Consider the following 14,414-nt stretch of genomic DNA (forward strand, 5'->3'; position numbering starts at 1 on the left):
TTTTTTTAATTTGGTACTGGGGATCAAACTCAGGACCTTGTACTTGCCAGGCAGGTGGTTATGCCACTGAGCTATCTCCCTGCCCACATTCTTTCTTTCTATGGACATTAATCTCTTTTAAGACTTAGAAAATTTTCTGCAGTGATTTTGTTAAATATGTTTTCTGTATTTTTCCATCTCTTCTGACAATCTCATGTGAAAAATTTGTTCACTTAATTATATCCTGTAAGTCTTATAGTATGTCTCCACTCTTCTTCCCCCACTGACTGCATTACTCCCAAAGACATATCTTCAATTTCAGAATTTCTGCTTTATCTGATGTCGAGGCTGTCAACTGCATTTTGTTAATTTGATGCTTGGCTTCAAAATTTTTTAAGTTATAATGATCAAAAAGGCCATTAAGTTTTAAAAATTACAGTAAAAAATACTGCCATCAAACCTCAAAATATTCTTTACTTTGAACACAATTATTCCATCAATCTTGCTACTTTCTGAAGCAGTTCTGGAAGCCCTCTTGTGCCTTGTGGTAGCTGCCTCAATGTCCTGAATTTATACAAAATGCTTACAGTGATTTATGTCAAATACAAACTGTATGGTGTTCATCCACCGTATTCACAAATTTGGCACCATGTAACTTCTGGCTCTTCCTTAAAAAGTCAAAATGACAATGAAGAGTAAACGCTTTGAATGTGTTTAGGACACTGAAGCAGCCACAACAGCATAATAAAAGGACTGGCAAAGAGAATTGCTTCAGAAAGTAGCAAGAACAATGGGGAAAATGGACTGAAAGCAAGGTAGCTTGGAGTGAGGGGTGGGGTCTTACCGGCAATGTCTTTTACTGTGGTGAAATTTTAAAAACTCAAACACTCCCTGTATTTTCTAATTAGTGTATATAAATTTATTCCATCAGATCCTGACTTGTTTTCCCAGTTTCATTAATATTCTACCTGTAGTCTCTCGTATCTTTTAAAATGAATAAAATCATCACCATGAATTAGAATGGCAGCTGTCAGCTGCTGGGAGAAATGGAGTGGGAAATTGTTTAGTGGGTATGGATTTTAGTTTTACAACTGAAAAATAATTCTGGAGGGATGGTAGTGATGGTCCCACTTTTGCATATATAGTATTTAATATTGTTAAGCTATACACTTAAAAATGCTTAGGAGGGTAAGCTTTATTGTTACATATGTATGCATATACATTTATGGTGTATATTTTACAATAAGAAATTAAATTGCAAACGTAACTTAAGCAAATGTGATTTTAAAGAGAATATTTCAGAGCAGGAAAAACCTGGCTATAGCCTAATTAGTGATAATAACAGTACAGAAATAGTCAACATAAAAATGAGGAAACAGGAGACTCAAGAAATACTGTTAGCTGGAGACAACAGAGACATTATCCAGGATTCTAGTCATCTGAGAACCACTGCCTTATAGACGTCTGATGGTTTATCAGCTTCATCATGACCTAAGACACACATCTCTTTACCCTGAAGCTGTTACTGACAACATGCTCACGCAGCAAACCTCTGCCAGGCGATTTGGGGTGTGAACTGCACCAGAAAAAAGGTGGACAGTTTCTCTCAACGAAAAGAAACCTAATGCTTTGCAAAAGATGGCGTTCTTTTTTTTTTTTTTTAAATATTTGTTTATTTATTTATTTATTTTGTGTGTGGCCAGTTCAGCCCACCAGGGGGCGGGGCTGGCTGGCATGTGGTGCTGGGGATTGAACCGCGGTCCCTGTGTTTTGCTTAGCTTAGCTTGTTCTAAATAGGTGCTTTAGACTACTGAGCCATCTCACCAGCCCCGGCATTCTTCTTTATATGTGTTATTCCTTTTATTCTGACTATGCACTGAAATCATTATTCCTCCCTGATCACTGAAGACTGAAAAATCAATAGCAAAACCCCTAACAACGACCAATCAATAAATAAAACAGCTTTGGAGCCGTGTGGTTAGTGCTTGTTCTCTTCCTCACAACAAAATTCACTGATAAAAAGCAAAAAGTATCAAAAGGGCAAAAGTTTTTTCTTTTTGAAAGGAAAGCTGGGCATGGTGGCACTTGCCCATAATCCCAACACTTGGCAGGTGGAGGCAAGACAACTGCTGTACATCCAAGGCCGGCCTGAACCCCTGAACTACAAGGTGAAACCCTGTGCATGTTCAAAAACAAAACAAAACAAAGAGAGCCCCATAATTTAAAATAAACGCATGAAAGAGAGGCTGAATTTGGTTCATGACCATGAATATTCCTTAACAGATTTATGTCTACTTTTCAAACACGCAACAGTAACAGCAACAAAAATTGAGATCTTATTGAAAGTATTTATTCTTCATATACACAACATAATTTTAGGACTCTAAACTACGTGTATTTTCAGAAATACACCCAAGACCTTGAATGAAAGCAGAACTACAAGATGAAAAACAAAAATGAGAATTCTAAAATAATTTGGCTTCATGTATTTGAAGTAATTTTTAATTAAGACCTGAAGTAGATCCAAGAAAACTTTCTTAGAAGAACAAAACTTTCATCATCTTGCAAAGATTAAGGCAGCCACAAGAATCCGAAAAACACTTGTTCTTTTATAATCATGTTTGGTTCCTCTTAATGTATACCAAACTCCTGGTTCTACTTTGTATTTCAACACTGAAGAATAATGTTGGAGATAATGTTATACTAGACACTCCATAATAGGTGAAGGGATGTCTCTGTTATAAATTATGGATAGAGGCAAATGTCTTTGCAGAAGTGTTTGGTCAAAACATGGTTCTCTCCATTGACTCTATAAGAAATCAATCAGCTCCTTCTACTGCTGTTGTGGCAATTGGCTTCACATAATAAGGACCTTCACTTAGGTAAGTCCTAAGCCTCAAATAATTTGGGTTCCCAAAGATTTCTGCAATTGTCTTGGAGTTGGCGAGTGCTTTCACCAGTTCATACTTGGCATCCTTTGAAGCTTTGTCATGCTCCACAGACCGGTCCATCACATACTCTACAAAGCCGGGACTGTTAAACATAAGTTTCTGAGCCCAAGGCTGGGCTGCAATAGCCTAAGATAGAAAAGCATAAAAAATACAATTCATTGGCCTTCAGAAATTAAAATCTCTCCTGAGAAACACATTTAAAAATATAAGTATTGTGCACAAAGATGGTATCATAATGTGACAGCTACAATATAAATCTCTAATAATGAAGGAAAGGTTAAATAAACTATGGTATACAGCAATAACCAATAAATAGTAAGACTTAGGAGATACTGTCCAAACAGACTCTGACTCAGTATTAAATTAAATTAAAGTCATACTAGAAGAAAGTAAACGTTTGATAATAGCCGGTGTACGGTGGCCAACGAAAGCAACCACTTCATGGAAAAATAGACCTTGACCTCTGTAACCAGAGAATTAGTCCTTCCATTCAATTAGATCCAAGTGCTTCCATTCAAGAAAGAACAACATATGTTTTCCAATAGGTTTTTATCACAATGATACTACTCATTTTGTTATATCCAAGTGTTGACACCTGATTTTTCTTTATGTCCTAAGTCTCTAACAGAGTCTGAAGTATGTATACTTTTTTGGCAGACTCTGTACACAGAGGTAATCCTTTTCTTCTTCTTCTGTATTTAGGACAGTGTCTCCAGGGCCTACAGGGTCTCATTATGTAGATCAAACTTGTAGTGATTCTCCTGTCATCAGTCTCCCAAGTGCTGGGATTACAGGCATGTGCCACCACACCCACACCATGCCCAGCCTCCAGCTGTCTCAGAGCACCCTGTGGGCGGGGCCGGCAAGGCACTCGGGAGCAAATCTCAGCCTGCACTCTGCCTAAGTAGGTGCTTTAATCTGCTGAGCTATCAGGTAGGACTTAACAGTGGTATAATTCTTATCACAGCTATACTTACATAAGTAACACTACATTTATTGCTTGGCTTCCATAACAGGCATCTTCACAAAAGGAAAATCATACATACGTTGCTCACTACTGTATCCCTTCCATACATCCAAAATAAAAACCCTCAACAAGTATTCATTGAATGGATGAATAAATGAGGTTTATGAGCATCAACACTGTTTAATACCTTCCCACCAGGTCAAACCACTGGTGGCACATGCATGACTGTTCCATTGGGCAGCTTGTACCACTGGTGGTACAAATGGACCTAATCATTTTTAGCAGTCTTTTTATTAATAAAATTAATAACAAGTCTATAAATGGATCAAATCTAGCTAGTTGCTTGAATTAGAATTACTCTTCCCAAACAAACATTAATAGTATCCATACCAATTAAAAGCTATCACAAATTTTATTAAATTAGAAGTTATATTCATGAATTTCTTTACAACATTTTATGTATAAAGGTGGCTGATTTATGCAGTTTGTAAAATGTTATATACCTACCATGTTTGGCTTTTCTGTAGCACAGTAGCACTCATTTTTTCAGATAGGCATTTACTATCCATGGTTCAAGTTAGTAGAATAACTGAATGGAAATCAGGGCCACTGAGCAGCAAAACAGAATTATGGCTCTATAGTAAATGTTTTGTTTTTTTTGTATTTTGTATTTAGTACAGGGTCTCACTACACAGATCAGAATCCTAGTGATCCTCCTGTTTTCAGCCTTCAAGCACTAGGATTTTAGGCCCGTACCACCATGCCCAGTCTCAGTCACATTTCAGCGTGCCCTGGGAGTAAAGCTGGCAGGGCATGCTGGGATCGAACCCTGGTCCCTGCATCTGCCTAAGCAGGCGCTTCAATCCGCTGAGCTATCTGGCTAGCCCTGCAGTGAATGTGTTAACCTTGTTGGTTTGGGCAACGCATACTGAAGATATATCTGGCTCTAGATGAATAAGAGGTTAAGAAAGAAAGTAAGGGGCCAGGGAGATGGATCAGTGGAATAAGTGCTTCCCTGGCAAGCACAAGGGCCTGAGTTCAATTCCTGGTTCTGCCAAAAAAAAAAAAAAAAGAAAAGAAAGTAAAAGAAAACTTTTGGACACAGAGAATACAACAAATGTCCAGAGATAATGAAACAACCAGCTGGTATGACTAGAGAATTAAGTGCCAGAAGGGGAGCAAAAGGCTCAAGAAGATGACAAGGCCTGACTAGGTGAATTGAGCATGACACATAAGGAGTTTGGAACCAATTCCGTGATTCTACCAACCCTGCTCAGTCTTTAAACACCACCTAATACCTTTTACCAAGCAAGCTGCTTATACATCTGTCTGTCTCACTAGTCTACAACAGCAGAGAAGAGAAACACAGCTATGTACTGGCTCATCAGAAGTCCCAGAGGGGGGCTGGTGAGATGGCTCAGTGGTCTAAAGCACCTACTTAGAACAAGCTTAGCAAAGCACAGGGACCGTGGTTCAATCCCTCAGCACCACATGCCAGCCAGCCCTGCCCCCTGGTGGGCTGAGCTGGCCACACACACACACACACACACACACACACAAATAAAATTAAAAAAAAAAAAAAAGTATGGGGGTTTAAAAAAAAAAAAAAAAAAGTCCCAGAGGACTTCTGCAGTCCAACAGACTACCTACCGTGAACACTTTTAAGGCAGCACAGTGTAGTTCAGGAAAGGGCTGATTACTGATGCCACGGAACAGCTCCAGTGGGTCTCGGGATAAAGAGGAAAACCAGGATTCTGTCATCCTCAGCAGGTCATCAGTCTGCTGCTCAGGCTACAGGGCAGAAAAGGAGAATGGCATGACCAAGTGAACATCTGGTGATGTGAACATCTTTTTCACTTCTATTAAAAGATAACCATTAGTGGGCCGGGGAGATGGCTCAGGGGAACAAGCGCTTCCCTGGCAAGCGCAAGGGCCTGAGTTCAACCCCCGGTTCCACCAAAAAAAAAAAAAAAAGATAACCATTATGTGACTAGTGACATACTTAAGTTAAAGAGACATCACAGAATGTATGAACTGAACAGACCCTAATGATTATTTAATCCAAGCCAATAAAAACGAGGAAAATTCTGCTCTGGATTTGAGTTCTTCTAGACTTAGCTCACATGACAAATTAAAGACTGAGTGCCATTTAAATCCAGATTTTGTGACTTTTTAATGTAGAATTCACTGACTCATAACAGATCAGATTTTTACTTCCATGTATGTTCCGTTGTCATTCATTTATTTTCCAATTTACTTACTGGTAAATACAGAAGAGATGAAACTGCATCCAAGCACCTAATTTTTAATTCTGTAGAGGCATTCTTTGCTTGATGTCCTATTTGCATGAGCAAGCCTTCAAAACGAGTTCCTTTGAAGGATAAAAATGAGATTTTTTTTTCTATGTGGTAAAACATCCATAATGCAAAATTCGCCATTTGAAACATACAGTTGACTGTCATTAGGTTATGTTCAGTGTTGTACAATCATTACTATTAATCTTCAGAACTTTCTCAATAATACAACCTGATACTATGTACCCATTAAACAGTAATTCCCGCTCTTCTCTACCTGACACGCTCACCACTACCTATTCTGTTTCTGTGAATTTAACTAGCCTATGTACCATATGTAAGTGGGTTCACAGAGTGTATCTCCTGTGTCTAGCTTATTTCATGTGGCACAATGTCTTCAAACTTTGTGCTGTAACATGTGTCACAATCTCATACTGTGACAAAGCTAAGTAAGACGCTCTTCTATAGATATACTGCAGTTTGTTTATTTATTTATATGTTGATGAACCATGTATGGGTTGCTTTCACTACTTTAGGCTGTAATAACACTGGTATGAACATGGGTGTACAAGTATCTGCTTCAGTCCTTGCTTTCAATACTTTTCAGTATATACCTACAAATCAAATTGGTGGAACTACCATATTATTTTTCAGATTGCATCATCTCATATTTCAATTAGAAAATATAGTATTATAATTTTTAACATAACCCTTGTTAATTTTTTGGGGGGGCCTGGCCCTAGCTCAGTCCTTTAAGTGGCTGCTTCCACAAAGCTGTCAGCCTCAGGTTGCTGGAGTTCGAACCTCACAACTCTCCCGCTGGCCAAAAGTGCCCTGAAGGCATTCGAGGAAGAAAAAAAAAAACAAAACCCTTATTCCTTGTTAATTTTTTTAAAAAATTAATAATATTCTGGGGCCAGGGAGATGGCTCAGTGGAATAAGTGCTTCCCTAGCAAGCACAAGGGCCTGAGTTCAATCCTAGGTTCTGCAAAAAAAACTTAATAATATCCTTGCTAGCTAGATAGCTCAGCGGAACAAAGCACTTGCTTAGGCAGACACAGGGACTGGGTTCGATCCCTGGCACGTAGAGACAGCCCCACCCCCGCAGTGTGCTGAGACTAGGTGTGGTGGCCCTGGTGCGCTCCTGTAATCTCAGGTCTTGGGAGGCTGAAAACAGGAGGATCACTACTAGTCCAATCTGCATAGTAAGACCTTGTACTAATACCAAAATAAAATAAAAAAAATCCTGATGAGTGTAAAGCGTATGTGCATATCGTTCGACTCCTAGAAAGTTAAACCAACATAAAAATATGCAGTCAGAGACCAACTGACAGATCTACAACACAATTATATGTAATGCAGCATATATAAGGCAAAGTGTACAGGATTGGAATCAAGGACCTGGATGAGTAGCAGCTGCCCCAGTCTGCATGATCTTAGAAAATGTTCTTAACTTCTCTGAGTTTCAGCTACCTTATCTGTAAAATGAGAATGACATGGTATGTTCTTCACAAGATCACAAAGGGTCACACATTATAGATAAAAGCACTTAGGAAAGTACATGTAACAGGGACATCAGCTCCATACATAAGGGCACGTCAATTTAATTTTCAACATCAATTCACAAGGTTTTTCCTAACAGTGCTGCATACTTTCTGTGAATTCATTGTGCTATTTAGATATTCATGGACGTGCCACAGAAGTATGTTTAAAACAAAATCTTATAACAAAATTTTGATTCCTTTCTGACAGAATACAAATAAGTTTTCATTAAGTATACACACCAACCCTGAAAAGTAGCTGTTACACCCCTTTTATAAACAAATAGGGCTTAGAGAAGAAATAGTAAGTGAAGTCCAAAGGGCTAAGGTAAGTCTTAGAGCTAGAACATGAACAGGGTCTGTGTGTACCATGAACACTATCCAAGAAAGCTGTGAGGAAGAAACAGTTTGGTCCTAATTGGTTGGTAGACCCCTAGACAGCAAAAGTGAAACAGGTTTTCAACAGGAATAAGTGGAAATTTAGAGATAAATTCAGTCACAGACTGCCACCTGTAAAACTCGTTTCTACAGTCGTTAGCCCACCAGCAAAAAAACTTGAATACTTCACCATTGTCACAAATTAAAAACACACCTAAAAAAGCCCATACAAGCCATACCAACCTGTTTTATGTAAAACCTGCTTTCCTTCAACATTGGATCCCAGGATTCCAATTGTGTCTACAGCTACACCAATCATGGTGGGATCCTGACTTTCTGTCATCTCAAACACCTTTTCCACAAAGACAGGATAACGCTCACAGATCTGCTGGGGACTATCCATGACTGCCAGGTTTCCAAAAAACTTCACAAATCCTAAAAAATATATTTTAACAAAAGAGTAAGATCACAAATTATGGGCCTTATGTTCTCATAAGAACGCTTATAAAAAACAGGACAAAAAGAGAACAGAGTATAGTTTTGCCTGGAAAACAGAAACCATAGAGATCTGAAGGACCTGTAATGTGTGGTCCTGAGAGAACAGGAACCCCAGACTGTCAATGAAGGTAGGTCCAAACATCAAAGTACTGTCATATGCAAGAGGAGAATAAAGATTAGTGGACATAAGTTATAGGAAAACAAGCTTGGAATCATTATTACTTTTGTAAAGACAGCTGCTGTTATGTATCCCAAGCCTAAACTCACAGTAAAGATCAGGCTGGCTTTGCACTTCTGATCCTCCTGCCCGAGCCTTTGAAATCATTATCGCCTTTGAAATCGTTATTAGTAAGAAACTTCAAACAGGTAGGTAACTGTTTAAAACTGCTGGGTGTGGATGCCTACAATCCCAGCGCTCAGGAAGCTGAGGCAGGCAGGAAGACTGCTGTACATTCAAGGCCAGCCTGGGTTACATCATGAATTCAAGACAAAGTGAGAATCTGGCTCAAAAAAATCAAAGAGGGCTGGGGAGATAGTTAGGCAGTCTAAGTGCCTGCCTGGCAAGCACAAGGATCTGAATTTGATCCCTGGGCCACTACCAAAACTGGGCGTGGTGATACATGCCTGTAATCCCAACACTGGGGAGGCTGAGACAGGAGGATCACTATGAGTCTGACTGTATAGTGAGACCCACGCAACTAGTTCCTTCTTTACTACGTTGAGAATCTCATTTGTTTTAGTTTTCTTTCTTTGTATTTAGTAGTACAGGGTCTACAGGGTCTCGCTACATATATCGGACTCATAATGACCCTGTTTTCAGCCTCCCAAGTGCTGCGATTACTGGTGCGCACCACCACCAGTCTCAATCGCCATCTCAGCATGCCCCGGGGACGGGGACGGTAAGGCACACTTGGGATGGAATTCTGGCTGCTGTGCTCTGCCTAAGCAAGCACTTTAATCTGCTGAGCTATCTGGCTGGCCTGTTTTCTTGCAAATGCTTTTGAGGGTTATATTAAAAAAACGTTGGCCTAGACAAAATGTTATTGAGTTTTTCTCTTGTGCTTTCATTAGTAGTTTCAGATCTTCATAAGACTTTAATCCTTTTTTGAGTTGATTTGCGTACACAGTACAAAGGATCTAATTTCACTCTCTGCCTGTGGACATCCACTTGTTTCAATGCTCTTGACAAGGATACCTTTTCCCCATTTTGTTCTTGGTCATTTTGTTGAAAATCAACTGGTCATAAACCACTGGCCAAGAATTCATTTTGGGGCTATTTTATCTCATGGGCTTTAGTATCTTTTTATAGCAGTGTCATACTGCTCTGGTTAATGCAGCTTCGCAGTATATTTTCGGTAGTGATATCTTGGCTTTGTTATTTTCACTCAATTTTCCTTTATTTACTTATTTATTTGCTTGTTTTGTATTTCAGGGAAGGGTCTCCATGATGTTCAGGGTATCACTACTAGATCAGACTCATTGTGATCCACCACGGCAGGCCCAGGGATTGAACCCCCAGTCCCTGCACCTGCTTGCAGGCACTTTAATCCTCTGAGCTATTTGGCTGGCCCAGTCAATTTTCCTTTAGCTACACATGAATTTTAAGAATTTTTCCTTTTATTTCTATGAAAAATGCCATTTGAATTTTGACAGAAATTGCATTCAATCTATGAATTCTTTAGGTACTAGTATAGACATTGTAATAGTATTAATTCTTCCAAACAATAAGCTGGGATATCTTTCCATATGTATTATCAGTATTTCATAATTTTCAATCTATAATATTGTGTAGATGGTTTACTTTCTTAGTGAATTTTTTTCCTAAGCATTTTGTCCTTTGGGTGATAATGCAATTGGATTTTCTTGTTCTCTTTTTCAGATATTTCACTGCTACTGCTGGGGTACAGAGATGCTACTAATGTTTTATGTGGCTGTTATATGATGCAAATTTAACAGTTCATTTCTTAGTTCTAACAGTTTTGTGGTGGAGGCTGCAGGACATTTTCTACATTAAGATCACACCATCTGCAAACAGGAACAATTTAAAGTCTTCACTTTAGATAGGGATGTTTTTTATTTCTTCTTCTTACCTAACTGTCCGGGCTATAACTTTCAGTATTAGGTTAGACTGTAAAAGAAAAATTTTCAATTTTTTGCTGCAAAATGTAATGTGAGGGCTGGGGAGATAACTCAGTAGAACAAGTGCTTGACTGGCAAGCAAAGGGTCCTGAGTTCAATCCCCGGTACCACAAAAAAAAAAAAAAAAAGTAACACGAGCTTTCACTGTGTTGAGGTACTGTCCATTTATACCTAGTTTATCACAAAAGGATTTTCAATTCTGTCACATGCCCTTTCTGAATCAACTGACATAATCTTATGTGCTTTGTTCTTCACTCTGGTGTATCACATACTGATTTGTAGTACGTTGAATTATTCTTGCATCTCTGAGATAAATCTTACTTGATTATAGTTACTGATCCTTTCAACGTGCAACTGAATTTGGCGGGTATGGTGTATTCTAACTGGGATCAGCTCTAAGGAAAACTATCCTTGGCTTTCCCTAATTGATTTAACTCAGAAGCAAAACATGCACTGTGATTTCCACAGGCACCAATGTCTCTTACCCGGAAGATAGAAGCTAAAGAAAGGGTCTGAATCTGCCCCGACGATTATGTTAGAAATCTGGTCAATCACTCCTTCTTGAGCAAGGTACTGTCGTCCATGAGGGGTACATGCCAGTGAGGTCACCATCTCTATGCAGGTAGCTCTACAATAAAGGGACAAAATCAAGGAGGTTTTCCATGTGAGTATGTTTTAAAAAATTGTTTTCATGTAACTTATCTTGTTTATTTCTTCCAACCAAATCTAAATGGTTCATACTCATAGCTCTACTTTTCAAATGTGGAAGCAAGACCAACAACACTGCATGGATTTATATGGAATCACATTCATTATACCAGCAAAGTTTAAACTTAAATCTTGATTTTATGACTTAAAGCTCACTATTCTACTGTAACACAGCTGATTAAGACCTCATTTTATTATTTGGAAATGTCAAATACACAAAAGTAAATGTAGTACAATAAGTCAACATGCACCCATAACCCTTATTTTACAGGTATCAAGATTTTGCTCTTTTGGGCCAGTGAGATAGCTCAGTAGACTAAAGTGCCTGCTTCGGCAAGTGCAGGGACCAAGATTTGATCCTGGGACCACATGCCATGCCAGCCCCACCCCCTGGGTGGGCTGAGCAGGCCAAAGTCTGGGCATAGTGATATATGCCTACAATCCCAGCACTGGGGAGGCTGAAGACAGGAGGATCACTATGAGTCTGAGTTGTGTAGTGAGGCCCTACTGTTTCATTTTTTGCTGATCTTAAGGAAATCCTAGTCATCATATCACTTACCACTGCACATTTCAGTATGAATCTGTGACATATTTCCTCAGCTACACTTCCATTATCTAATAATGATCAAAGTGCTCCAAATAACTAAAACAGTATTTTTACAATGGATATTATTTACGGATTATCTGCAGTTTTTTCCTATGCTCTAAATTTGCAGTTTTTCCTATACAGTAAAATAAATGCTTTGAAACAATGTAACTAATGACCGCTTTTTTTTCCTTTTCTGGTACTGGAGATTGAACTCAGGACCTTGCACTTGCCAGGCAGGTGCTTATGCTGCTGAGCTATCTTCTCGGCCCAAGTTCAGTCACATTTAAAGAATACAAGATAATAAGAAATTCATGATAAAGCTGGATGTGGTGGCACATGCTTGTAACCCCAGTGTTCCAGAGGCTGAGGGAGAAGGATTGTTGAATTTGAGGCCAGCCTGGGCCACACAGTGCATTCAATGCCTGCCTGGAATACACACTGTATGTAACCCTGTTTCAGAAAGCCAAAACTAAACAGACAAATTAAAGTCATAATAAAAAGAAAATTAAAATCTATACAAAAAAGACAATTCGGGGCTGGTGAGATGGCTCGGTGGTCTAAAGCACCTACTTAGAACAAGCTAAGCTAAGCAGAGCACAGGGACCGCGGTTCAATCCCCAGCACCACATGCCAGCCAGCCCCGCCCCCTGGTGGGCTGAGCTGGCCACACACACAAAATAAATGAATGAATGAATAAATAAATAAATAAATCTTAAAGAAAAAAAAAAAAAACAAAAAAGACAATTCCATTATATCATCAAAATACATAAAGCATGGGGCTGGTGAGATGGCTCAGTGGTCTAAAGCACCTACTTAGAACAAGCTAAGCTAAGCAAAAGCACAGCGACCACGGTTCAATCCCCAGCACCACATGCCAGCCAGCCCCGCCCCCTGGTGGGCTGAGCTGGCCACACACACACACACACACACACTAAATAAATTAATTAATTAATTAAAAAAAATACATAAAGCAAGCTAAATGCCCATCAGAGAGGATGCTATTAGTAAACTGTAATATCAAAAAGCAAATAATATCAAAAAGCAGGTATTAAGGGGGATTTGGAGAATAAGGAGCTGGAAGAAACTGGAATCAACACTCATTTGCGGACCTACGTCCCTATCATGGTAGGTCCGGAGGTTGATTCTTGATTCTCCAGAAGAGGACACTTTCCTTTAATAACTCTCAGTCAACACACCTGACCAGCACATCCTCACCGGTCAGCTCTCTCAGGAGCTGGGTTACTAATCCACTCATGGTACAGTAGTGTAAAGATTCTGGTGACACAGAAGAAATCTCTACAATTAGCTGAAAGAAAAGAAGAGAAAAAGAAAGGTCAAATCATACCAAAACCTGTTAGGTCTCATGCCAAGTTAAATGCAGAACAAGGAACTATACATAAATGAATTCTCTAAAAAACTATTATCTCTAGGAAAACTTCACTGCATATATAAGGAAATACTGTGGCATCAAAATATTTCATTATCTCTGGATACACCTGCACTCTCCCCAAAAACCATCAATCAGAGTATGTAAGTTTGAATCAGCAGGAACAGATTCTAAAAACCATTCATTCCGTAAATGTAGTGCTCGGGGTGAGTGCTTGCTTACGAAGAACAAGCCTTGGGTTCCATTCTAAGCACCACAAAAATAAAAATAAAATCTTCCATGTATTCTGTAAGTCACTTCATTCAAGGCTTCATTGAAGGCTTACTGAGGGCTTACTGATACATAAAGGACGCTGAAAGGTTTTGCATAGAGAAGTGACAGAATCAGATATGGACTTTTAAAAGATCATTTAAAAATGTACTTTAAAATCTCATTCTGTTTAAGACATATATAATTTTATTTGTGAACTTAAAAAGAAATGTTTGGGAAAAAAATATTATTCTGATGCATGTAAAATAGACTAGAGAAGACAAAAGCAGGTGGGGGGAGACCAGCTTGGAACTAGTAAGTTATTCTAGGATCACAGAAATACCTGGGCTTAGTTAACCTGACACCACATGATGACTATTCAAATGGACACATGAAAGAACAAATCCACTACAGAGTAAGCGCAAAATCCAACTAGGTGGACTCTGATACTACTGTTTTTTATGTGGGAATGGGGTAGATCAGAAATTCAGTTTAGGAAGGGTTGGCCAAATAGCTCAGCAGATTAAAGTGCCTGCAAGCAGGAACAGAGGCTGGAGGTTTGATCCCTGGGCCTGCCCTCCCCCCACAGCGCACTGAGATAGCAACTGAGACTGGGCCCACGCCTGTCGTGTGCCTGTAATCCCACCTCTTGGGAGGTTGTAAACAGGCGGATCATTATGAATCCGATCTAGTAGTGAGACCCTGAGCACCCTGTAGACCTTTCCTTAAAATAC

General features: G+C 39.2%; 1 protein-coding gene across 3 annotated transcripts in view; it reads right to left on the minus strand.

The window, feature by feature from the left end:
• Positions 1 to 1,826: 1,826 nt before the first annotated feature.
• Psmd5 (proteasome 26S subunit, non-ATPase 5) overlaps positions 1,827 to 14,414 on the minus strand; it is a 23,242-nt gene continuing 10,654 nt past the window's right edge. For 2 of the 3 annotated variants that reach the window (XM_023701568.1, XM_023701569.1), the window contains exons 4-9: positions 13,241 to 13,350; positions 11,233 to 11,375; positions 8,354 to 8,545; positions 6,159 to 6,268; positions 5,548 to 5,688; positions 1,827 to 3,056 (exon numbers count right to left, since the gene is read on the minus strand). In XM_023701568.1, coding sequence (XP_023557336.1) covers positions 2,799 to 3,056; positions 5,548 to 5,688; positions 6,159 to 6,268; positions 8,354 to 8,545; positions 11,233 to 11,375; positions 13,241 to 13,350 — 954 coding nt within the window. In that variant the 3' untranslated portion in view covers positions 1,827 to 2,798. The remainder of the gene's footprint in view (positions 3,057 to 5,547; positions 5,689 to 6,158; positions 6,269 to 8,353; positions 8,546 to 11,232; positions 11,376 to 13,240; positions 13,351 to 14,414) is intronic. The other variant, XM_004641471.2, reaches the window with a different exon arrangement.

The sequence above is a fragment of the Octodon degus genome, unplaced genomic scaffold, assembly GCF_000260255.1.
Source record: "Octodon degus isolate 3935 unplaced genomic scaffold, OctDeg1.0 scaffold00137, whole genome shotgun sequence".
Lineage (NCBI taxonomy): Eukaryota > Metazoa > Chordata > Mammalia > Rodentia > Octodontidae > Octodon > Octodon degus.